A 26,748-nucleotide genomic window follows, 5' to 3' on the forward strand; every position below is an offset into this window, starting at 1 on the left:
TATTGGGTTGTTTTTTTTCTGGGAAAGTGGGAAAAACAGTAAACATCTCTGAACTATCTCTTTAACAAAATCAGTCACATTTAGGCTATTCAATGTGACCGTCTTTTGATAACTAATGTAATATGTTCTCACTTTCATTCATTGAGCCTTTCCTGAAACCTGTCTGGGCGCCACCTGGAGAGACCCGCCTCCCACTTTGAAAACCTCTGTGTCGTACAGGATGCATTTTAATTTCTGTTCCCTCCACTGCCCTATTTAAATCTATCTCATTTTAGGAATCTTTTTAGTTTTTGAGGAAATTCAGTAAAGAATCCAGATTTTTAGACTTTGTACTGATATTTTTGGTTTTTGGAAATTTACAGAGAATGTGAGTAAGAGTACACAGTATTCCTCATAATAGGACACTCGTATTATGTAAATGTCTTGTTTTTGAATGTACTTTCATGTACTTCTATTTTACAATATCATTTGTGTCTTTTAAGTCTACATGACACTCAAATGAGCAAATCAATCGTTTAACTGTCATAGAATGTGTGGAATTTTAATCCAAAAAGTAAAAATTGTGACTTTGCACCACTGATTGTATTGTTTTCCTTCTGCATGTGTGTTATGACACCATGCATGCTGTCAATGGTATTGAATGTCTGCCAAGTGTGGACTTTTTTTTTATTGTGTTCTATTCTGTCCCCAAAACAATTACCCTCTGGGACTATAAAGTTTAATGTTAAAAAGAGAAGCGACAATGAAACAAACTTCTTTTTAAATCCACTTTAAGGAGAGAAATAATTATAAACGGCTATGGACAGCAACTGCAGTAATTACAAGCACAACAATGTTATCTCCAATGTCCAAAAGTATTCAAAAATTGCATATGGAACCTCAATGAGCAGAAGACGGACAATTAATACATCATAATTAATATGTGGCTGCCGGCAGTGCCAGAAGGGGGGCGTAGGGGTAATTCTCAGAATTTGCACAGTCATTTAGAAAATAATCAGTGTACTAAGGGTCACGTTTTATCTTTTAACCTTTGGGACTTAACAAAAGCAGAGAGCATCTTTAATGACGCGACACTGATTAGGAGCACATGACATCAACAAATCCATTAAAACGTCTGCAGAAATCAACGATGAGAAACATCACTATGTTGTTGGATCATAAGGACACCATGCTCTTTAGCTATATTTTTTTGTCAAATGCACATTTCACATATTGGAATTACATCATTGTTATGCTCGAATGCTTTATTGTGGGTTTTTTTTTCCTGTAAATTAGACTTCCAGTTGATATTCTGTGACCATGTAATGTTTCATTAATCTTTTAAATCATGAATCAATCATAAATATGTTGAAGGAAACATTTAATACTTAAATAATATATTTTTTCATAATATACTAATCCTCTTCTCTGTGTGTTTGTCATGTTTATCCAAAAGTACACTGCTACACAGCACGGCTGCATTTCTGGGAAGAACAAAAAAAATCCCTTTTCTCCTCGGTATCTTGTTTTCAAGACTTCTCTCTCCACCCTTCTATCTAGAATCCTTCTTCCTCACTCCTGTACTTTATTTTCAGAGTCTCTCTCTCTCCTCTCCATACCCCCAGTCTTTCCGTGAAGCCTCCCTCTTCTTCTCTTTCTCTCCCACTCCCACTTTTTACATCCTTCCCTGTCCGACAGTGTCAGTCGTTCACGTCTCTGGTGTTCGACCTCCCTATGGGGAAGAGCATGTCACTCTCCAAGGAGAGGTTGCTGCCCAGGCCGGCCATGCGGCTCCGCAGCAGAAAGTGTGTCCTCCTCTGCAGCACCCTCTGCTGCTCCTGCTTCAGCTCCACGTAGGACCGCGAGAAGGTGTGGAAGATGGAGGTGACGGGGAAGGCCATGAGGAGGATCCCGCTCAGGATGCTGCTCAGAGCCACCACCTGGCCTGGGATGCTCCTCGGCACCATGTCCCCGTAGCCCACGGTCGTCATGGTGATGACGGCCCACCAGTAGGTAGCGGGGATGCTGGTGAACTCCTGCGTGGCGGCCATTTCATTCTCAATCAAGTACAGCAAGGGCGAATACAGCGCTATGGCCACGCACAGGAAGAGGAGGAGCAGTCCAAACTCCCGCGTGCAGCGGCGTGCGGTCAGGCCCAGAGTCTGCAGGCCCAGCGAATGGCGAGCCAGCCGCATCACATAGAGGATACGCAGGGCTCTCAGGACGCGCAGCACCAATCCCACCTTGTCCAAGTAGCTGTTGCCGGAGCCCTTCTTTTCTTTGGAGGTGCTGTCCACCACCAGGGTGATGTAGTACGGCAGGATGGCCACCACGTCTATCAGGTTCAGCGGCTGCCTGAGGAAGGCCAGCTTGCTGCGGTCTTGAATGAAGCGCAGGGTGAACTCCAGGGAGAACCAGGCCACGCACACCGTCTCCACTATGAAGATGTTGTAGCACATCTGGGAACATTTGCCCTGGTAAAGACACTTGAGTTAGCATGGTCATCATCAGCATGTGCGAGTGGTAGCTGCAGTCACTAGAGGGAACCACTTCTATGTGAAATGGCTAAGGACTAAGGACTCTAGCTAAGGACTAAGGACTAAGGACTCTGGGAGGCTGCAGCATTGCACACAACGTGCAACATGTTTCTACAACAAACAAAACAAAGAAAGGAAAGATATTTGCCCATCATAGAGGAAGCTCACTCTCAAAATGTGTCTTCTGCAATTATTTGGACAGACATTTTTAGGAATGTCAGTAATGATTTAATGTGTGAGTCGAGCCATGAAAACGTAGCAACTGTTACCTCAAAAATGGTCCTTCTTCATAATGCATGTTTTAAGCTTTTTTGGAAAGCTTTGTGTTTTGTGTGACACAGTGATGATGCTGAATCAGTGCGTGGCTGAGAAGGCTCAAAGCATTTCAAAGCACATGGCACGGAGCCTTTGAACGCAGTCCATATCAGGGCAAAATATCATTATGAAACACACTCCCACGGAGGAGGAGATGGTTTGAGTAGACCCATACAAGCACCTGACAACTCCAGTAAAGCTATCTCTAAATCCGAGAGAGGAACACTTACACACTTTTAATGCAACACTCTGTTGTCTGGCTGCAAGAAATTAGAGGCGTCGCAGTTGTTAGAACACAATTACTGGCACTTTCAATTCAAAAGCGTGATTGAAACATACACCGAGCATAGCAGGTGCAAATACAAGTGTGTCAGGTCGAATGGAACACTGGAACTTCATCAGTGCAGTCGGTGTATTTCTTTCTCTTTGTTTTCATTATCCCGGTTACATTTTCCCAGAACATTGACTGCTGATTGACTTAATGACTGTACAAGAGATGATGTTAAAACTCTTCCCACGTTTAAATCGCTTAATGCACTGGAGCTGAAACATAAAGAGTGACAGTCCAAGATTAAAGTAGGCCTACTGGATCTGAAAGTTGAGTCAGCAGCATGACATACGTTTAGCAGTTGCTCTCAAATAAAAAACGTTGAGGTTTTGGTTTCGCTCTCCGCCCACTGACAGTACCCCACATGCAGTGTCTGTGCTTGATTTCCTGAGTGTATACAAGAAGTAGAACATTTAAAAACTACTCAAACATTTTTTTTTAAATGGAAAGCAAAGTGGTGGAAGTTGCTCTCCACTTCCATCCAAAGTAGATATTTCTACAAAAGAGAGATTGATTAATTAATAATAAAACTGTTTTTCCTTTACTCTGCAAGAAATAAATGTGTGTGACCCAAATATTTTCCTGTAATTTGACTGAAGAGGCCAGTGTGCTAATTATGGTTGTGATTGAAGTCAGACAAAAATATGAAAGCAGATTGAGACGTCTTCAAATATATTTTTTTTTCTTAAACAACCTGCTTTCTAAGCAGCAGGCTGTTTTAAACGACATGACAGATGAGACACGCCATCATTAGAATGTTCTAATGACTGCTTTTCAGAATAACATGTCAATTTTCCTCACTTAAGTGTTTGAATACAGCTCAGACAAAGCCAATCTCACCAGTGTGGGGTTCAAATGTTCACTGCCTACACTTTGGTGTGTCTTTATGACAGATTCACAACAGACAATGAAGTTGTGTTGGGCCATGGCTTCACTTTTACTTCTCCTCTCTGACACGACAACACTTGACTCTGACGTTTTGTACTTTTTTTGTGTTATGTCAAAGTCATTAGCCTACTCACCGCCTCCTCCTCTTCCCTCATGGCTGGCATGGTGCTGATGGATAGGTTGACGGCAGTGATGGTGACAAACAGCACTGACAGACAAGCAAAGATCTTCCCCGGCAGGCCTGAGTGAGGCCTCTCCACCATGTCTCTTAGCTTGCCCATGCACCGATTGAGTCTGGACTCTGCCGCGTGCTCCCTGCGCGCACTGTCCGAATCCAGCAGATCCTCCAGGAGTTCCTCCTCCTCCTCCGCTCTCTCCATCGCTTCACACTCCTCCACGCGCTGCAGCAGACGCCGGCGACAGCACCACTCCATGCTCTCCTCAGGGACCCCCCAGTAGAGCAGCTCCTCCCTGAAGGAGAGGGCGCACATCTCCCTGAGGGACCGCAGCTTACCCGCCCGCAGGAAGGTCAGGATGGTACGGAAGGCACAGGGGTTGCGGTCGAAGAAGAACTCGTTGTGCGCGACGTCGTAGTCATCACAAATACGCATGATCTCGTCAAAGCTGCTGCAGAGGTGCAGCTGGCCCAGACGAGACAAGGGGAAGTCCTCTAAGGTGGTCCAGGGCAGCTGGTAACGCAGGCCACCCACATTGATGATGGCGTGGAGTTTGCGGGCGCTGGACAGTAGGGTGTCGCCATGGATGGAGCTGAGCTCAGGGGCCCGCTGCGCCCTCTTGTAGAAGGCCCCCTTTTGAGCCTCCTCTTCTTGTAGGGGAGGTGGGTCAAAGGAGGAATCAGAGGCACAGCTCAGGGCACTGTAGTCATAGTCGGAGCCATCACCCGCCAACAGGGTCATCTTTACTGGTCCACTCACATCCCTGTGCTCAGCCTGCCACCATCACACTGTCACCTTCAGAGGGGAAACAGAGAATGAACAGATTAGTGTTTATACAGAAGGGCATCTGTATTTAAAAAATGTATTAAAAGGACGTTTATGGCTTTGATGTACTTAAAACCTATTTAAACTCATAAGGACTGTGTGAAGAGTCGGAGCAATACTGACACTGTTATGCCACTATAAACATTGACATCCCTTTTACCTAAGGATGAGTAATAACACGGTGCAGCAGTATTGCAGCAGGAGGCACTTAGATTATTGATATTTTAATGGCCACATGACGGCAAAGTCATTCAAGCAGGCAAGCATAAACCTGCTCGAAATATTCCAACACAAGACCTGATATTGTTAAGATAAGAAATGTATTGTAAATCACTGCAGTTTTTTATGGTGGTTAACCAACCTCGTTTTTCTAATGGTCAAACTATGTCCACCCAAAGACATAGCATAATCAAACTCCCCTTAAATCCACAACTTTGATTTAATCTTTTGTACGAGTTAAAGAAATTAGATGGAACATGTTAATTATTGAGCTTTAGCGCTGCTGGTACATGGATTTCCGAACTGTGGAGAGAACCGGTCTTGCTGGCTGTCCCTACTTTCATTCGTTATACTGAGCTAAGCTAGTTAACTCGGGGCTATAGCTTCATGATTAGCGCATGAACATGAGAGATGTATTGAACTTCTCATGTCACTCTTGGAAAGAAAGCAACTAAGCGTGCTTCCCAAAATGTCAAATTACAAAAAAATGAATTAAGCTTCCAAACCTACAACCTTTATCCACAAATTGAATTACAAAAGCAACATGTCTGTGCCATTATCTTAGCAGTACGAATATGTCAGTTATGTATCATTAAACATGATCACTGAACTTGATACATTAGGCATCGAGGGATAACAATTTCACTCCCAACTGTGTGCATGAACATCTGTTACCCACAGCAGCCTGGGAATTATACATAATGGCCTGATGTTATACTGGCTGTTATAATTCACTGATCTAACGGCTTTGTGCAGCTGTTGAATACACCGATAATTCCACAGTTTGTTCTCGGCATTGAGATGTTTTTCAAGCAAAACCAGATGGATAAATCAACAGAGCGAGAGACAAAGAACAATGTATCTAAAAATAGGAGAGAGAAGGAAAGAGAAGATGTTGACTGTATGTCACCAGTGCAGGGTACCTCGTGGCCTGTGTCCAAACTAATTTAATCAATTACAGTAATTTAGGGGGAGGCAAGTTAGCCAGTCTGGAATTAAAATGTCAGTGCCTGGATTTGCTGCACCACCAATTCTGGGTCAGGAAGGAGGCCTCGGTTTCTAAAAATGGGGATGTGAATGTGTCACTGAATAGTTATTAGGCACCTGCACTGTCAGCCTGTGTGAGCCCCTGATTATAGTCAGCACCATCTCCCTCCCAGGAAATTAGAGCAAACTCTCCAACACTGCCTGGTTGTATTAACCTACACTACATCCTAATGGTGTTTGATTTTGGGCATTATTTTATAGTTCACATGTGGAAAAAAATGTAAGACTGAAATATGTCTCTAATGGATCCTTAGTTGCACGTTCTTCCATATTTTAAGCACAACTATTGTCTATCAAATCATCACTAGTGCCGCTTAACAAAACCAACACACAAGAATAAAAAAAAATATTTCTTAAAAACAGAGTAAAATCCCTCCTTTTGCTGCTACAAATCCGTAAAAATTCTGACATTCTCCCACCATGCGGCGGAGGTTATCGATACGCCTACAATGCATCACCAGTGTGGATGTGCACAGGCCTCAACCACTCTCCAACTAGATTAAATCACACTTAACCCCTTGAGGCTGTTTGATTTCTCCCTCTGCCTTTAAATCGACTGTGCTTTTGCCTCTCCACGGTCAACTACTTTCCGTTGTGTTGTGCCTCAGATGTCTCCTCTGGGGGACGAAGTCTATCTCGGAAGGAGAGATGAAACACTGCAAAGACAGCGAAGGCTGTTCTCCCCACCAGATCGGCTGAGGTCTGGCCTCTCTCTGTGCCAGCGTTATCACAGCTAAGCCACAGGGCATGTTCTCCAGATTGCCTGGTGAGTCACTGGGTTGTGAGTCTCTGATGCTTGACTGCATTGAGCATGCATTACCCACAGTGCCCTCCTCAAGAGTCTTTGAAGAGCTTCACTATTGGCAATATTATTTGACATGATTCTAATGAGCGCAACAATGATAACTATCACTGCGAGGTCAAAGCAGAGCAAATCTTCAAAGAATACCGGAGGCTTTTAGAAGGTGAAGTTCAGTCTCTGCCGAGAAATGTGGGTGACAATCCTGTTCATTAGGATGCTCCTGATTAATAAAATCTATTTAAAATGAACACGCGCAGAGTATGTATCTCACAAAGAGACATGCATAGCTCAGTTATTAGTGATTACTATTTATGGCAGCATAACTGCATATTGTTTGGAAGTGCTGCAATTTGCAAAGAGTCAGGATTGGACAGATTTTTCCAATCTGTCTCTGAATCGAGGATTTGCAATTCAATGACTCAGTCTGTGAAATACAAACACATGGTAATTAAATGGGTGATCAGGAATTCTGATGGAAATCTGAAGCTCAGAGACTTACAATTAAAGGAAACATATTTAACAGCTGTTAGTCTTCCGGTGACAGCTGCTCAGAGTGCCGTCTTATTTTCTTGCACACAAGCAACCATATCTATTCTTATTGGCATGGTCATAATTTATCATTGTAAAAGAAAGCTCTTTGTCAAAGATGTTTCAGAAATGATAGAAGTCATCCTGTGCACTCTCTCTCTCTCTCTCTCTCTCTCTCAGGCTAAATGGCCATTAAGATCCCACGATTTCCCTTTTTTCTCCCCTACAACCAATACTCCTATCTCCTTAACAGCTCACTGTTCTCTAATGGACTATAAGAGGGTGGCTTTCCAGAAATGGACTTGAAACCACCAAGACCCAATTTTTCTATCTCTTTCTCCCTCTGGAATCTGGTTAAACGCTGAAACAGTCAGGCATGCCAGAAGCATTTCTACCCCTGGAGCCCTCTTCCTTACAGTAAGTCCAGCAGGAATAGTTGTAAACATAAATGTCTCTTTTTGGTTGTAAGTGGGCGGCATTAATGCATACTGACAACCCTGGAAGGAGCTATAGCTCCAGGGCAATATGTGTCTCCCTAACTCTAGATGTAGTCCACCACAGTGTGTTGCTCTCCATTTCTGAGGTGCAGAGAAGTATGCTGTGGATATAGTGCGCTTCAATAATGAACCATGTTAGCATTAAAGATTGTTTATTTTGTGTTTTGTTAACTATTTGATCTGTAACCCACACATGCTTTTGAAAATGCATCTATCTTTTTTTGAAAAACCTTCATGATCGTATTTGAAATGCTGAAAAGACAGTAACCTTTTGAAATGGCCTTTAAGTATTTTTTTTCCCCCATCTCCATCTTTGGGTAAAATATTGCCCTAAGAAAGAGCAAATGAGAAGCATCACACCTCTGCCATTTTCTGTCAACAGTTTATTCCCCAGCCCATCCCCTGTCTGTCTGTCCGTCCTCTTAAAGCACTCGATCCCCCAGACAGAGTCTGAGCCGACCCACCAAATCCCCACATTTCTGCATCGCCGCTCCACATTATGCCTCAGCGCTCCTCTTAACCCTAACAAGCTGGGACATACAATATATAATCAGCCCGCAAAACATCTCACCATCACCTCAACTTTACACCTATACATACATATGCACTGTATATGGGTTTTTTTCTGAGTGGATGATTGTACACTCACCATATGCAAGTGCTCAACTAACTTGATTATGTAAAGATTGCACAACATTAACTTCTCTGCATTGTCTGTGTGGGCATTAACCAATTCTCTTGTTTCGCATTTTGATTCCCTTTTCCAGCTGCAGTCAGGTAAACAGTTTATTTTTCACAGGCAGCTCACGAAAGTGGTGCAGAGGCCGGGCATGTGCAGGCCGGCACGTCCTCATACCGGTGAAGACCTGACTGCCTGTCACTCTACACAGAGTGTTTCAAAGGATCTCTGCACCGGGACACAGAGCAGGACCCGGCGGGATGAGGTGACGGAGGGTTCAAGTAATGACCCATCAAAGATAGGTGACGGAAAGCTCTTAACACCATTACACTGAGTGAAGAAATACTTTAGTTGATGGGATGGATTAAATGGACCAAACAACCACACAGGGCTTTTTTTCTGGCTGGGTTGATAGACGCGACGCGAGTCTACATGAAGAAATACGATTGTGTGATGGGCAGTATATTTGGTGTTGAGTGCAGAAAATGACAGCTTCTCTGTTACAGGATATGACAGGCCAGGCCATATGAAAACAAGGTGCAAGTGACAATTGGACTTTGGTGTAGATCTGTTATATGAAAGAAGCAAATCTCATTAAAACACGGACCAAATTCACAGCCTGCAATGGTTTTGCAAAAAGCTGTGATTGCGGAGAGAGAAAATAACTATCTTCCATTTTCAACGCAAATCCATCACGCGATTTGTGTCGCGTCTGAGCCTTGACTGAAGATCTCTTTGTGTACCCACTGATGCTCCTGGGAAATAGTGTTACTGGTGGTACCGCAACTCTTCGATCCGCTTTAATGACACTTGAGAACCTGTATCCCAGATCCCTAAGACATAAAGACACCTGGGAATAGCAAATTATAATTAGTTTGTGGGCCCATCTTTGTGGGGGAGAATCAGACTATTAGCTGTTAGAACAGGGAAAAGTCATTAGTTCATCTCATTATGGTCACAATTACCTGGAGGAGGGAGTGAGGATGATCTATTACATATCATACATCACTGATCCAGGGAGGCATTTGCGTTGTGGACTCATAATCACATTATGGGGCATAATCTAACATCATCCTCAAAATGAGACCATGCGCTGTTTTGAAAATGATCTCTCACTGAAACATAACAGCCACGAGGCGATGTTTGGAGGACTTGAAGTGGCTCTCAGATTCAAAAGTTTTTCTCACATTCATTTTCATTATGAAATGAAATTACATTTTTTTTTTTAAATTGGTTGCAATTTCAAATGCCTCTGTAAACGTATATAGAGCATGCCAGGGAAAGTATCTCTACAACAGTGAACCTGGTCTCTGATGAGATATCAGTAAATCCTGACTGATCATAACATGCTGTAATGTAGCTGCAGCCTTGTTACCATGGTGTGGTGCAAGGTATCCAGTATGCAAATCACTCTCATATGTTAAATGTCATATTGTAGATGAGTCAAAATATACAAATTAAAAATAATGCCACTTTTAATCTTCCTTTATTAAAGCGTTTAACAATCAACAATGACTGGTTTTAGAAAAGAGTGCACTGCATAATTCATAAATCGGTTTTGTTTTTGTAAAGTGGGAAGAAAACCATGAGATGTATAATAACCCTCACTAATTAAATACAATAGCCAAACAATGATCTTAATATCAACCCTAATCGGCTGCAAAAATATCAGTCAGCCCAGTCATTTCCAACTTCTCTGTGGAAAAAAAACAAAAACACCGTGATGCATGTGACAACTCTCAAAGTGTGACTTACAACTACAAAAGTGTGTCTTAATGCACAACGAACGCCAAGGTTGACCACATGATTACTGTGAAATAGAAATGAAAATACTCACTGTGCTCCAGAATCAGTTCCTCGGGCAGCTGTTAGTTTGCTGAAAGCGCTGAGAAGAACGCACATGAAGGAAAGCATGAAATCTGTTTTCAGCTTCTGCTGCTTCCTCCGTTTACCTCTGCTCCATGAATGCACACCAGGCACTATAGGCTTGAGGAGTACGAGGTGGTTATTTGATGATGATGAGCAACAGGCTGCCCTCCCCTCCCTCATTCCCTCATTCCCTCTTTCCCTTCCCTTTGCCCTCGTCTCTCCCTCTCCCTCTCCCTCTCCCTCTCTCGCTCAACTCCTTGCTCGAGCGCTGACATCAGAGGTGGGTGTGCCATTATACCAAAAGCTTTTGAGAGAAATCCATGGCAACCACCATCTAGAGAGCCGTGCATCCCTTCCACCTTTGAATGAGAATATTCCCAGTTTTCTTTTTTTTTCTTCCTCACAATAGGTTTGTATTAGTCCGGTGGGTTAACCGACTGAGGGGAAGGGAGGGAGGAGAGGAGAGGAGAGGAGAGGAGGGGAGGGCCTCTGTAGGCTGGCTCAGACTCACCAGGGTGTCCAATTTTAGACAAGTGGTGGGAAATGCTATCATGAGGTATGCTGATAAGGAGGAGGGGATGGCTCATACAGAGAATGTTCATCACCGCGAGAGCAAATGTTCCCTTTATGATTTTGCTTCTCATCATTTGTTCCCGACGGCCAATGAAGTGATGTCTTGTCTTGAGACAATAGTGTTTACGTTCAAATAAGGAGGTGGTGTCCAAAGTGATTGAGTAAATGCAATTTAACAGAAAACGATATCAAATACATTTGATATGTGTGCCTAACAAAACATTTGCAGTTGCGTGGCACGTCAGCATTTTGTCCACTGAGCATTACCTCAAAACTGTGTTTGAGTTCATTATAGTTATTGATCTACCTGTCTTGGATGGAAACTGCAGGAGTAAACACACATGACAAGTCAATCTCATTGTATTGTTTTCTCTTCAGTGCTGTTATTACCCATAACGGGGAAGTGAAAAAAACAAAATGTGCATCACTGTGTATGACTAGTGTTGAAGAAAAAAGAAAAAAGATTTTTTTACGACTGTAGGCCGAGCACCGATCGTGTGTTTTCATAAAGAGATATATTGTAAAGGAAGCATGTTATTCATGTGAGTTATTATGTCTCAGGAGCAGAGCTGTTTTCTAGCTGGGTGACCAAAGGCAACTGAAGAAAATACTGCAGACCAAGAATGAGAATACAACATTGTTGCAGCACAAAATCATCAGAAATACCATGGCGCATGGGATTCTAAAGCGCTGATTTTATGCAGCAATATGAGAAATGTCTTTGTCAAAACGAACCAAGTCAAATGATTATCATCTACAATTCTACATGCACTGTTGCATCCACCAGGCAGCATGTCGATTTTGTTTGGACTGAGCTTACACAGCACGCAGCCAGGACACCGTGGCAAACCAGATACATGATCGTGTCCCATCATATCAAGACTAAGAAGCACTACTATTTTCCAGACGTCCTACATGTTAGCAACAAAAGTGCTGTAATGTAAAGTTGAATTACAGTGAATGGGATATGTTGGATCTTCCCATTAATTAAAATAGACAAGACTCGGTCTACAGACTAGTAGCTCTCTGAGGGTGCACAGTGGTGCTTTGAGCTGAATGCTATGCTTTGTTTAGCAGGTAGTTTAGAAAACAATTTTAGTTTAACAGGTGTCTGGTCATAAACCAAAGTATTAGACAAATTTAAATTATAGCTAACATGTTAAGACATCACCAAAATAATTACAGCAGCAGACGTTAATGTATAAATAATTAAAATCCATCCAATTGTTGTGGAGTCATTTCATCAAATGCCACTGAATGAACATCCAATGTATCATCAAAGGCCACAGGGGGATCACGGGGTACCACATGGAGATAAAGCGCTGTTATTGGTCGATGTCTTCTACAACACGGCTCCAGCGGAGAGAGAGAGACAGAGATTTTGGAGGAATAAAACCACCTGTGAGTCACATTCTCAAGCGTTTACTGGTGGGAATAGAGCTCAGAGATTATATATATATATATATATATATTCTTTTTTTTTTTAAGTTTGCACAATGGCAAATGTGAGTGAACCGTTTTGTGTGTCTCTGTAATTGTTTCAACCCATTTTGAGCAATGAGAACCGGGGAGATGGTCTTGATGACTTGTGAGTCTGGACAAATACAAAATAAAAATCCAAAGTGGTGGACCAACCAGAACCAGACCAACATTGCCATCAACAGAGCCTGCTCTGCTAATTAAGCTAAAAATATGCGCTCACTTTCATGTTACAGCTTTTGGTGGCAAGACTGTGCATTTTTAATTTTAGATTAAGGACGGCTTGTTGTTCATGACTAAGTCTTGATAAATACTAATTTTGGCTTGACACTTGAGTGGGCCAGTTTATGGGTGTTAACTGAGGCTCAGTTAGACTGCATGGCACAAACAAGCAGTCTAAATATATTCTGAAACGTTAAATCACATCGGTAACAAGTCCTTTGCTGTATTTGCAATTCGTAACTATTAATCACAGTACGTTAGAAATCAGGCTTGCTGCATTTTGCACAAATCAGGTTGAAGTACTACCTGGAATAGAAAATCATCCAAAAATGAAAAAGCAAACAAGCACTGGATGCTCTGTGAAGCTGTTTCACCAAGTCGGCACCAGCAGTGATTGCACCTACAGGTGTTTGCCTGCCGATTGTTGATTGCTAATTAGGCTACTGAAACAATTTTGTGCTGAGGATGTATGAAGCCCTCTCTATGACTATCTTTTTCTCTGACAGTTTTCTCAGTGGTGAATAGCTGTCTTTCCACTGTGTCCTACTGTTTTAAGAGGTCAAATATGACTCGTCGTGCTCCTCTACTTGATAAATGGTAAACAAACAGACCTCTGAAATATTTTAATGTTATCTGAATCTTAATAAAAAAACATGTCCACTCTTAATCAATGTGGCTTTATTTTTGCTTCACTGATTAGTATGTATGGTGTGCCACCGGGTTCAATTATTGGGTGACTGCTGTTTTCCTTATGCTAAAAAAAAGGTACTTGGTTGCCACAAACTCATGGACAAAAGATGGTCTTGTGTGCCAGGGTATATGACTTTTTGATCCATAGACATAGCGTCGCAGCCGTGCAAGGTATCAGTCATGAAGCTTGCAAACAGCCTCAATCGGACATTACACAAACTTTGTACTATAGAGCTGGCAAGGTAAAGTGTGTTTAATGTCCGATCCTAATGAGTCAGACTGGACATCATGTTCTCACATTCAGCTCCTCTGGGTGATGTCTAGATCATTTCATGGTGGTGTAAAAGGGGTTCATGCTGCCAGAATCTGACCATGACTTTCTAACACACTTCCTGGCAGCGGTGCATTAACAGCACAGGACATTGTGCTATTGTTCAGTCAGAGCCATCTTTACTTTCTTTACCAGAGACATCTTATCACCGTCCCACTTCCAATGCGAATGGGTCTAGGGCTGTGGTTGAGTTAAAAAGCACTCAGAAGTTAATCCTAATTATTTTTGTTAAGTATTTATGCTGCTTAGTGAGAGGAACCCATTTAGTTGTTCACTGATAGTCAAGGAGAAAGTCTTGAGAGTGGCTGCTTATGTCTTTACATGGTTATAAAGTAGCTTGGCCACTGCGGTCTTTTGAGGCAGGATAAAGCTGTGGCACCAGAGTCACTATTTCACTCAGCGCTCAGAGTGATGTCAGCTTTTATTGATCTAGAAGATGCATACTCTCCTGTTTGTAGAGACCAATAATATATACAGAGAAATCTCCCACATTTCTAGAATTACATTTTTTTTTATAAAAGCTTTTCATTTACAAAGCATGATAATCATTTAAATGTGTACAAATGTCTGTGTTTACTGTCATTTTAAGAGTTCCGATAGGAAATCTGAGATGAAAACAAAAGTCATCCATGTTTGCCTCTATTGCTTCAACCACGAAGAGAGAACGAGGTGAAGGCTTTGATGGAGGTATTCTTTTCATAAAAATGGACACGTTCTTTATTTCCATGCAAACATAGACAAAGAAGTGCTCTCACTCACATGATTGCATGGGTTCAACAGCTTTTGTTCCCTACCAAGCTGAAATGGCTTTCTTTGTTATTAACAGCGCTCGCTCACTGCATAGTTGATGCCGGTCGTGCAGCAGTCCTGAAAATATAAATAAAATAAAAAAGTCATCTACAGCAAAGTTTAGACAAAGGCCTTGTAGTTGTCATTGTCTCATTGTTCTCATTGTCCCCTTGTTTTAACTTAAGTTTTGACCAAATGGAAACATATTCCAGGAATTGCTGCTTGGGGTTCCCAGAATGACATTCAGCATGCCCGAGCCGGGCTCTGATGAATTAAGAAATGAATGAGCGTAGGAGGAAAATCATCTAATTTTCTCATTAGCTGACCTGTATGTTATACTCTGCCAGCACAGAGGTCGATACAACAGCAGCGAGGTATAATGTGCAACCTGCAGCGATGATTTTATTGGAGCAGAAGCACAGTGGCTTTGCTTCTATGTAGTGTGATTTCCAGTGGTGAAGGAATTGGGTTCAGATGCTGACTTTAAAGGGGACACGTTTAAGTGCACACACACATTTGGGTATCTGGAGCGCCCTACCGACCTACAAACTGAAATAAAACAACCCGGTCAGTTTTTTGTGGGCTGCCCAGAAAAAAACATGTGATTCAATAAGCCATTCAGATTTGGCTCCCCGTCATCTCATGCAGGTTTATTGGAATATATAACTTACTTTGTGCCCCTGCCAAAGGATCACAAGATACATCTGGGGAGGGGGGGGGGGGGGGGGGGGGGGGGGGGGGGGGGGTTGTGAGATGTTTAATTTATAAAAGAAGTTATAAAGAAGAAAAAAAGAAAATTCTGCTACACAAATTTTTAAATGTTTTCTAATCTTTGCTTTATTCTAATTAGACCTCTTTTGGCCTTAAACAGTTATCAAAATGAATCCATCTTAGACGCCCGTTTGTGTTGGACCCATCACTCCACCCCAATGTCCTACATCACCTGACTTCCTCAGAGGCAGCCCTGCACATCCTGGCTCACGATCACGTTATATACATGATTTGTGGTGCAATGCGTTTCATAGGTTAAAGTATTAACAGTTAATATACAGCCTGCTTGAGAAAATGTACTTATTTACTTCACACCACCAGGGATTTTTTAGATACTTCACTTTTTATGAAATGGCTCAAAAACCGTTGCATGATTTGCACCATCTGTAAAAATCCAAACCAAAATGAGGTTCAGGCGCCAAAGAGGCACAGCTGCATTTGTTTGACTGAGATCAGTAATAATCTGAGCTTTACCTTGCAAATGCAACTGAGTTGATCTGGCATTGCAAGTGTAAATATTATAACTTATTTGAGTGCGAGTGTGAGATAAAGATAACCTCAGTATGTGCTGGAATCAAACAAGAGAAGAACGAGTACACAGTATAGCGAGACCGGCTATCACGGAGCGGAAGAGTCGGAACACAATGTATGACAGTGTGGAAACGTGTGGGAGGTGTCTGTGACCTCAGCCTATTTCTGACAGCTGCCAGGCCGCAGTGTTGGTTCAAGTAACCCACTCTTCATGCTAATCACATGTGAACAACACTCTATACATCTACCGCTAAGAACTGTATGTTGAGAACGAAGATATGTTTTTGGGCTCGTTTCTGAGACAAAATACGCAAGACATTGAATTAAATGTATTTGGTTCAAGGTCCAAATGAAATCATCCTGATATTAGATGTGCAGGAAAAGAAAACATTAAAAAAATATTTTCTCTTTGACACATTTTCACTCTTTAAATGTTAAATCATCCACCTGGACGCTCTAAAAATTGCATCTTCCAGTAGTAGGCCAGGGATCTATTTTAAACCCAATTTTTTGGCAGGTAAAGTGGTCCATCTGTTGGGTGAGCCAATTTGCATAGCTCATAAAATATGTGCTCATTTTGAACATTTTCCTCTTGAAGTAATGTGTTATTAAGCAGCGTTATAAAGAGTCCAGTGAGCACACAGTGGGCTCAAATGGCTTAAAAGCTGCCGGGTCAAACTGGCTGAAGAGGTTAATGCTATAAATGCCACTATTCTTCTGATTCAAGTTCAGGGTTTCAAAACAGCAAAGCTGTTTGTTAAAAGAAGCACAGATCTGTAATCTGTAAAGTTTAACAAATCAATGTTGACTTCTTGTTTCACATGGAACACAAACTGTGGTCTCCTGGGTGAAAGTCTTGTGTTCTTAGATCCACCCATCCACCCCAACTTCCTCCCTATGTAGACTTTTGTTACTTATAATACGTCATCTGCTCCCATTATGATTACTATTATTATTAATATGAAATGATTAAGTGTGTTACATATGAAATATGGTGCAGTACTTTTCATAGGCATAGCTAGCAACAGTGTATGACAACAGCTTACTTTGACAGACCACCTGGTGCCTTACATTTTATTAATGTTTTAATGGAAACATTTGAATGGAAAACTGGGGAATCAGAGAACATCTCCACATAAAAAGGTGTTAATATGTACATTTTAAAAAGAAAAGATTGATGCATTGTAGCAGGGCCACATACAGAAATGACAAAGACATACATTCAAAAAATAAAATTGTAATTGCAAGCTCTTTGTTGAGGAGGTCCCATTTTATAAATGATTATAACCCCTCTTTTTCAATATACCTCTCTTTTCAAATATGTCCTTAGTGTCTTCTTTAAATGGTGTCTTGTCTGTTGTATACATTGTCTGGGATTAATTCTATTTTTCTTCCATATAGATAGATACTTTTTTCATGTTACAGCAGCAAGGATATACTTCTGCAAACGAAGTAACAGAGTAAATAAAATTATTAAGATGAAATTAGGTTGTGAATAAGGGTCTGAATGGTTTTGCTTGACAGAGAAAGTGGTCAAAAATAGTGGGATGAAATACAGCTCTTCATTTTTAGTGAGGCTTACATCTTTAATCTAAAACAACTTTCAAAAAGTTTGTGCTAGACTCCTCATTCATGAGCTAACTTCAAATCACATTCATGAGACAATTTGTCTAATTTCAGATTAGATTTTAGAGGAAATGGTGCATAGTTACAAAATAATGTCACAACAGGTTAATAGCAGACCACCTCAAGGTTTGACTCAGAGTACCAGGACATTCTGATGTAGCATTTCAAAATGGCAGCCCTTCAAAAAATCTCATTCATGAGCTAATTTTACAAATTTCACAAATGAGACAATTTCAATGTATTACCTCTTCCCAAGGTCCTAGACACTCGGGACTGATACCAATCAGAAATGCCCGCTTTAGTGGGGGTAGAGCCCACTCCCAAGGCTCTAGGACCTTCCTATCACCCGTACCCTAGCCCTTATGCTGTGCTTAGCCACGCCCCCAGCCCAAAGCAATGGGAGTCTATGACAGCTATGCCAAAGGAAAAAGCTACAGCCACCAAACTTGAAACAAAGGTGGTGCCGTGGCAACACGTAATTCACCATGAAAAATTCAGCTTATTTTTCTATGGCTTAGGATGCTCAACAAGCCTTGGAACTTTGTACAGGTGTCATAGGTGATGGAAATAAATATTTGATACGGCTTTTTGGCTTGACCCTTTCAAATTATGCGCCCCCTACACATTTTCAAAAACGCACTCCCAGCGCTACGTTTGACCTACATGTATGAAATTTGGTAGTCACATGTATCACATGGAGACTTAAAAAAAGGTTTAAGGTGCGAGGGCCCGTACTTCACTGCTTGCAGCTTTAATTTATATTTGTAATGGTTTTGGAAGGCACAACCTGCTGACTGTGTCAGATCAGAAAATGCTTAGATGTGTCGATCTGAAAGTTACAAATGTGGACTTTGTTGCACTGTTCCCCTTGTGGATTATAGATTAAAAAATTAAGCAAATAATTCATATCAATACATGTTAATGCATTCGCTTTGAATCCAGTCTCAAAATGGAGAAATTGTCTCTGAAGTTATATGGTTGTATGTGCTTAAATGAAAAATATAAAAGATGAACTTTTTTGACCTCTAGTGATTGAAACTCTGTTTGCTTCATTGGTATTGAAAGGGACATAACACGAATAATTCTCTTCTTCACTGCTTGTGCACATAAATATGGATCTCTGGAGGGCCTATTGCTATTACTGCTGACTGAGCCGAAGCAGCCAGGAAGACAAGAGGGCAGAGAACAGGAGGAAGGGCTGCGTAAACTGAGCTTTTCCGACAGAGGGTGAATACACGCATATTCAGACTGACACTATGAGAAAACATTTTAACATCAAAGCATGCAAACATGTCCTAGTGAAAACCAAAAGAATGAGCATGATATGTCCCCTTTAAGTAACTCTTTCAAAACATTTTTTTAAAGTGTCTCCCCGTTAACAGCAGGTGAGTAAATTCACATATTGCAGCAGAAAACAGAGTTGACAGAATCATATTTCTCTGCACAAACTGCCAGAGAACTGAACATCTAGCAAGAACAGAACAAAAGCACGAGTTGAGAAATAATTAGTGTTTCAGAGTTTATAGAACTGAGACTGCAAATTAAACTTAAATCTCTTTCTGTGTTTTGGGCTGTTCTCATCCAGAAGAATAATACACCATTTAAATAGAGTGTCTTTCATTCATATTTCTTGTAAAGCCCTTTGGCCGACATGACACGAGAATAAGTATAAATGCACCGAGTGCTACAGCTGTTGATGACAGAATGCAGTCATATCACCGTTTCACATAAAAGAAAGTAGAAACCACAGTTGGCATGGTAATATCATGGCCACATATCTGCCGCTTGAGTATCACACGTTCATGTCAGGAGTTCACGTGGCTTGATACCAAAAATAGCACACGGTCTTAGCCTAGCATACGGTTTTGTCAAGACGAAGATGCCGCGGGCAGAATAATGATTTGTGTTATTAGTTCTGTTGTTGCCGTGGATAAAATGTCTCCTTTCCTCCCTGCCTCCTCTCCAGAGATTCAGCCTGACCTGCATGGCGTCATCCTTAATTCCCTTATAGCCGGCTAATCTTAGTGTTTAAACTGCTGTTAAGGCACACAATTGGCAGGCTGATCTGTTGTTTATATCAATATTGCTTTGGTTGTATCATGAGGAAATATTTTGAATGACAAAACTGCTGCTGGCAAAACTGTTACATGATTTAATCTTTTCTTTCTACTCAATCAGAAGCCCTCAGCTCAGGCCACTTAAAACGTCAAATATCAAAAACATTTTGACTTGACAAAGCAGGAAGAGCGCAGGTGGAACTATTACATTAACGATGGCTCTGTTCCATTAAGTGTCCCTGGAGGTCTCATCTGTGAGCCGGCATGTGCAATACCAAACCCTGATACTAGCTCCCCTCAATGAAATTCATCAAAAAAAGGTCTATTAGAAATCGACACTTTAACAACACTTCAGCAAGTTAAACTTCATTTAGTCCATCTAAAATTGAATGTAGTGAATAGGGAATATTAAAGCATAAATTCTGATTGGCAAATCAGTTTTACACAGTATAACATTGAGATGCTTTGAATTAAATTAAATTGTGTATGGGGAAGCTAAAGTGTACAATGACTTCAAGCAAGAGGCAGGTTTTTAAGACAACAACAAGAGTAAAAATGCACTCAGTCACATTTTCTTCACTTCATATGCCCATTTTCTAACTCACTGGAGTTACACTTCATTCTTAGTTAATCGGAACAGCACTTTTCTCCACTTGCCCATTCTTGCTCCGTTGAGTTAAATGCTGCACGCATGCTGTCTATCATCATGATCAACTACTCCTGCTGCCACCTAAGCCCAACAAGTTTTACACCATTTTCCACATCTCTTTAACAACTCACCATTAAGCTATACTTTACAATTTAGTGACTGCTAGAGGAAGCCACAGTATAATTGTGGTCTCCAACACTGGGGATGCATTGACTCAACGTTTTTTTTTTTTTGTGTTTAAGTTCACCATTTAGTCATTTTTGCTGGCTTTAATTTTTCCACTGGAAATGAGCCCTTTTCTCTCTGATAATTATTTTCTGCTTCTTCTCCTGCTTTCAGTCTGAACGACTGTACAGCAGTAATTCTCTTTAACTTGATTACAGTAATTTAATGTTCTCTACTGTGCCTTGACCCTTTCTGGACCGAGACGTTTGGTGCAATAAATATTACAACACAGGTCACACAGTTCAAGTATGAAATCATCACCAGTTGAAGATTAAACAAATGTAATACCGTAAGTATATACACCGTTTTAATCTCGGCTGGGCATACACCGAATGCAAATCCTTATTCAAGCATCAATACTATCATGTAAGCATTGAAATAACGATGTCAGTCAACTTAAGGAATCTTAGAGCTTAATCCACCTGTCAAACGTTGCCAGGGCTGCATTTTGCCTTTCATTACTTCCCAGGGAAAAATAGCTTTCTGCAGAAGAAACTGCTTTACGCAAGAAAATGAGGATTCCTACTGTGCAGCCAGCTTTTAAGGATCTCATCCCGCTGACTGTGAGCAGCTGACGACCTTTGGCTTGGCAGCGAACAGCAGGACTCATCCCTGTGCAAACAGAGTCATCTGATCACTCGGGGAGTTGTGAAAATGAGTAACACGTAGTGTACATCCTCTTGAAAATGGCAGGATGGGTGACTCTGGTACAGAGGTCAGTGACCAGAAAGAGTGCATCCGTAAAAATAGCTGAGAAGTTGCTTTGATGATCCAGCTGTTCAAAGACACACTTGACATTATCTGTCAGTCGAGAGCACCATATGGAGCTACGAATGTCTGAATAAAGGTATTTTCAGAATGACATGGACTGAATCGCGAGGCTTTACTTTGACGTTATCCATGAAGGTCTATCCCAATTGTTGTGCTAGAGCTCGAGTTTCCAGGGCTCTGAGCCCCGCTGACCTTCATCTGAGCCATCTAATCACAGAGCATTTTTACACCCAGGATGCAAGGTGGATATAATGTATTCAGGCTCTTGAGATGTGTGAAGGAATAATTGAAAGCAGTGGCAGTCAGGTGCAGAGTGCAGCCCCATGTCAATCTACTTCATAATTGAATTATATGAATTTATTATATGAATTTACACAAGGCTTTTGCAGAATTATCCATTACTATTTAAAGAATTGTTTTCGATGAAGATATAAATATCCTTTGTTATAAATTTGATTCAGTTTTGTTCAGTTGCTGTGAGACAGAGTAGAAAAATGAGTTGTATGTGGCATACAAAGGTATGTGGTGCATGTACAGTGTACGTGTTTATGACAAAAGGGGAAAATATTGCTTTTGCTGTCCATATGGCAATAATAGGGATATTATTTTTGCAGAATCAGTCTTTAGTGATGACAATTTCAGTATCTATTTTCAAGTTATTTCAGTAATATGTCATAGATTAAATGCAAGTCTAGCTGCTCTTTTCTGCAAATATTCACCTCCGATTTGATTTTGAATGTATAATTCAGTTGAGGTCAGTGGTGAGGATAGCCATTCCCTTTAGGCTGAACACTGAATAGGGCCCATTTGTGAAACATCTTAGATTAACCGAAAACCCAGTTACTCAGGGTTCATTTCATCAATGAAGCTGGTTGCTGCTTTTCCCGTTGTTTTTTTCAGCATTATTTGAAGCCTCTTTGTTTTTGTGATTAGCCTTCACAGAAACACCAAGTGATTAAAGAGAGAGCACATGAATATGCCAAAAAGTATTTCTCCCTCTCTATTTCGCTTCCTTTCCTTCTGTTCCACTTCTCTGTAAAGTCTACTTGCAGTGTGAGAAGTCGACGTCTGCTGTCAGTGTTAAGATGTCAGTCTATAACTCAGCAGGTCTGTTGATCACTATGGCTTTGATTATAGCTGTGCAAAATAACAGCTCCCCTCTCAGTGCAATCTGTGCAGGCCTTCCTCTGCCTGCTCTGCTGTGTGCCATTTAATGGGCTCCTTTGTTTCTTGGATGCTTTCCTCTGATCATAGTTATCATCAGCGATGGATTACTGGTAGAACAATGTCCTGTCTTCTTGTTGGCTGGTTAAACCCAGATATTTATTAATTTAAATGTATGCTTTCTCGATCAGTATTCTAACAAAAAATATTCAACCCGTGCTTTCAATGTGAAAATATGTGAACTAGCACCTGACGAGAGGTTTTAATGTAATGCCATTGTTAATCACCATTTCTGTGGTGTTGAGCTTGTGATAACCTTTCTAAAAATAATAACATAACATTAATTAAAACAAGACTGTGCTGTAGAAACAATGTTTTGAACCAGTGACCACTTAGCCTTTCAATTATTCAAAAAGAATGTAGCAATTTGATTTGTTTCCAAACTCAGAGCTTCTCAGGTCATTAAAATGTGTTATCTATTCATCTTTGTACAAGATTATTCACTCCATTTGGACTGAGATTGATGCCATCAGATGCCTCTGCTAGATGTAAATTATGTCTTGGACTCAATGTATAAGTGAGATGAAGGAACAGGAAGCCTTTGTCTCTCGGCAGATGGATCCCCCCCCTCCTCTTTCTCACGCTTTGCTCAAAGACAATATGGACTTTTAGAAACAGCCAAGTTGGATTCATAAGGAGAGAAAGGCCAAAATATGACAAATTTAACATCACTGAAATGATAGACAAACTGAAAGATAGGACTGTACTGTTCAAAAGTTGTCTGGCCCGGCTATATCAACAAAGCAAGGAGAAGCTCAGATAACACACTCAGAGGGAGAGCGACTTCATTCTATGCTCAGGCAGACTTTACTACACTATATCTTTACATAGCAAATAGTTGTTTGCTGCTATTTCAATGTTCAAAGTGTTAAATACAACTATTTAAAAGGCTATGCTTCTCTCTTTTGCAACTTCACTGCTTCATTCTATTAAACGTAGTTCCTTATATAGAGAAACGGGGCCGTGTCAGCATGCTCACTGTCAATAGCGCCCATTCAGAATGATTCTGATTCAATAATGTATGGTAGGTGGTAAAATTGCCCACATTTCATCAATTCGGCAGTCATTTTGCATGTGCATAAATGTTGTGCACAAAGTAAGAACATTTCTCTGCACATATCAGGGAATGAGGCCCATGGACAATGCCAACATGTAGATGTTCAGCAGGTGTAATATTTTCCACGTTCACCATCTTAGTTTAGGGCCAGGTTGGCCGTTTACCCTGCTTAGCTAGAACCACGTCCAGCTCTGGACTTTGCTTTCATGTCATATGGAAGGGTAGATATGGGGAAGATAACTCAAGATCTACACACACCTCTAAAGTTGTGATGGTCAAGTCAGAATAAAAATACTGTGCATTGGCAATATGGCACAACAGGCATTAAATTAGGGTTTAAGTGCCCTTAACAATACACTTCTACTGACATGAGATATTTGTTTGTTATGGTTCTTTGCTTTTAGGCACTTCCATACACCGGAGCCTCTCAGTGGTTACGATTATTGATGAGTGGGAAACTGGTAATTATGGTAACCCCAATGGGACGTGAACACAGCATTAACACAGACATGAGATTGATATCAACCTTCTTTTCTCACCGTCATGAAGATGGAGTATATTTCAAAAATGTTCTTTAATAACTAAATAAATCATAAGACGAACAAGCAATTTAGAATATAAAAGTGGTGTAGAGACATCCTGGCATATAACGGTTTATAATGAACTCAGTAATTTATAGATAAATGGGGTGAGCTCTTTCATTCCTCTGTGAAACTGAGAGAAAGCCAAAAGGAAATAGAATGTTATTATTTACAGCTCCTGGATGAATAAGTAATTAACCTCTGCGACCCTAGACACAACAGTGGGTCCGTTTTTAGAGCCTCATGTCAAGCCACGTTCGAACCTACCTATTTTACATTTTAGTGGAGGTCGAAAAGTTTCCAACAGGCCTATTTAGGTCATAAATGCACAATTATGCACAGAACATGTTGAATATTTCTATTGGTAATAACTGAAGCAAATTAACTCAGCGTCTCTTGAGTTTGAATATTTCACTCAGTTCAAGCACTGGAACAAGTGAATAAAGAATATATATTATACAGTGTGAAACCTCACTAAGGGGAGATCCAAATTGGGAAAATATTAGGAAACTGGGAACAGAGAATATGATAAACCACAGCACTTGAATTAATTAGGAATTCTCATTAAGTATCAATTATAAAGCAGAATGGGTTAGATCTGCTTACACTTTCAACTCAAGCTACAAGTTTTTCCCCCAATTGTGAATGAAGGAATTGAACCAAGCCAAAGTCTTTGCTTATAGTCAATTTACGACAGATCATAAAATACATCATTACAAGCCATTTTCCCAAAATAACTTACATTCAACATGCTTTTTGTTTTTCTGGAGAAAACCCCAAAAGGTTTTTAAAAGAGACAAAAAAAGATTCATAAAGCTGATTACATTTTAACATGGCAATTTTTAAAGAGTCATACAACTTTTATTTGGTGTAGCCAACAACATTTTTTTTTCAAAATTGAACAATCAACAATTTGAATGGAGTTGTCTCTTAAAATACACCCGTGTCTCTGTGTGGTGCTGTGGTGTTTGAGTTGTGGGTACTGTATGGGGCAGAGACAGATCAAGGACCACTGTTAGCGTGCAGATAGGAAGATAGTAGTTGGTAAATGGTTTTGTTTCTGAGATTTCTGAAACCACTGATGGCACTTTCATTCTCCTCTGAGACATGGCTGTTAGCTGAGTGCTTGTGAAAGTTGAGACAGAGATCTATGTCATTTGTCTTACGGCTAGCATTTCATACTGAACCTCCAAAACACTCCCTCTATGTAAGCAATTAGATGTGATACGAGATTATACATATTGTGAGCAAACCCCTTCACACCATCAATATCATACTGCTTCTACGGAGTTGTAAACAAACAATGCACAGATATCCACAAGTGATGTTAATGTACGAAGCTTTCAATTTCAGATATTCACAGTTGCATTATTTGATATCAAGAATGAACGTTCTGGATAACTTTAACATAATTGTTGTATGGAAAACTTCAGCAATCCAGCCCAATTATGACAAGTCGTACCTGAAGTTAGCCATTTTTAGATATCCAGAACAGAGATCCACAATACACCTGTGAATATAAGCAATTAACTGCATTTTTTGTAGTCATAATTTTAAATTGTACATATCTGAAATTGCATATTTACTAGTCATAACGGCAATTATGGATATCCATAAGGATATTTTTACATGATATCATAATGCATTTTCGTTTTACACTATGGATATCTCAAAAGGATTTTCATATTGGATATTTCAAATCAAAATTATGACTAATAATTGGATTGTAGAGGCAGTTTTTCCAATAATTTTTGGAACAAAAGAAAAAAGCAATTATGAATATCAATGGCAAAAGTGACGTTTTAAGGACATTTTAAGCAACTCTCCAGTTCTGTAGTAAGCTCCCACCAGTCTGAAAGGACGTGTCAGCACACTCAACTCCTAAAAAGGACCACACAGAAAGTTTTAAACTTTCGTTGTCAAACTACCCAGATAAAGCCAGTAGTTTATTTTAATAGACAGGCATCCATTTGCGGCTAACCTTGCAAACATGATTGGTGATCACCAATTGTTCAGCAGTCATGGCTGAGGCAAAAGGTTTGAACCCCAGTGTGCTACTCAGACAAGCAGGATAGGTAACAGGCCACATTTACTTGTGAGCAAAAAATGAGCAAAAACCAAAACCAGGCCAACTTTTCCAAAAAGGGGTCAGGTTGCAGGGCAGACATCTGAAGGTCAGGCAGGCTGAACATTAAGATGGAAAGCTAAGATGGAAGCACAAAACACAATCTGAAAAGGAGTTTGTAGAAGTGGGCGGGTATATGCTGACAGGGCTGATGAGGGAAAGTGGAAACAGGTGAGCAGGTGAATGACAGAGTCAGGTGTGAAAATTGTGAGGGCATCTGGTGGATCGATGGGGATTGGCAAGGTTTCCTAAGAAATGCATGGGCCTGGGGGAAGTGAGCAAAAGCTGGGGCAGACTGAGTAAAATAAAAACAAATGAGGCAGACGTCGTGACACAAAACCACAAATGTCAAACTCAC

At 40.7% G+C, this 26,748-nt stretch overlaps 1 protein-coding gene across 1 annotated transcript; it reads right to left on the reverse strand.

Moving 5' to 3' along the window:
- Positions 1–1,679: 1,679 nt before the first annotated feature.
- Positions 1,680–4,964, reverse strand: kcng1 (potassium voltage-gated channel, subfamily G, member 1; the record flags this gene model as incomplete). Its single annotated transcript, XM_079167145.1, has 2 exons — positions 1,680–2,453; positions 4,182–4,964. 2 exons carry the CDS (start codon positions 4,962–4,964, stop codon positions 1,680–1,682), a joined length of 1,557 nt encoding a protein of 518 aa, XP_079023271.1.
- Between the last annotated feature and the right edge of the window lie 21,784 nt (positions 4,965–26,748).

Source organism: Pholis gunnellus, assembly GCF_910591455.1.
Source record: "Pholis gunnellus genome assembly, chromosome: 2".
Taxonomy (NCBI): domain Eukaryota; kingdom Metazoa; phylum Chordata; class Actinopteri; order Perciformes; family Pholidae; genus Pholis; species Pholis gunnellus.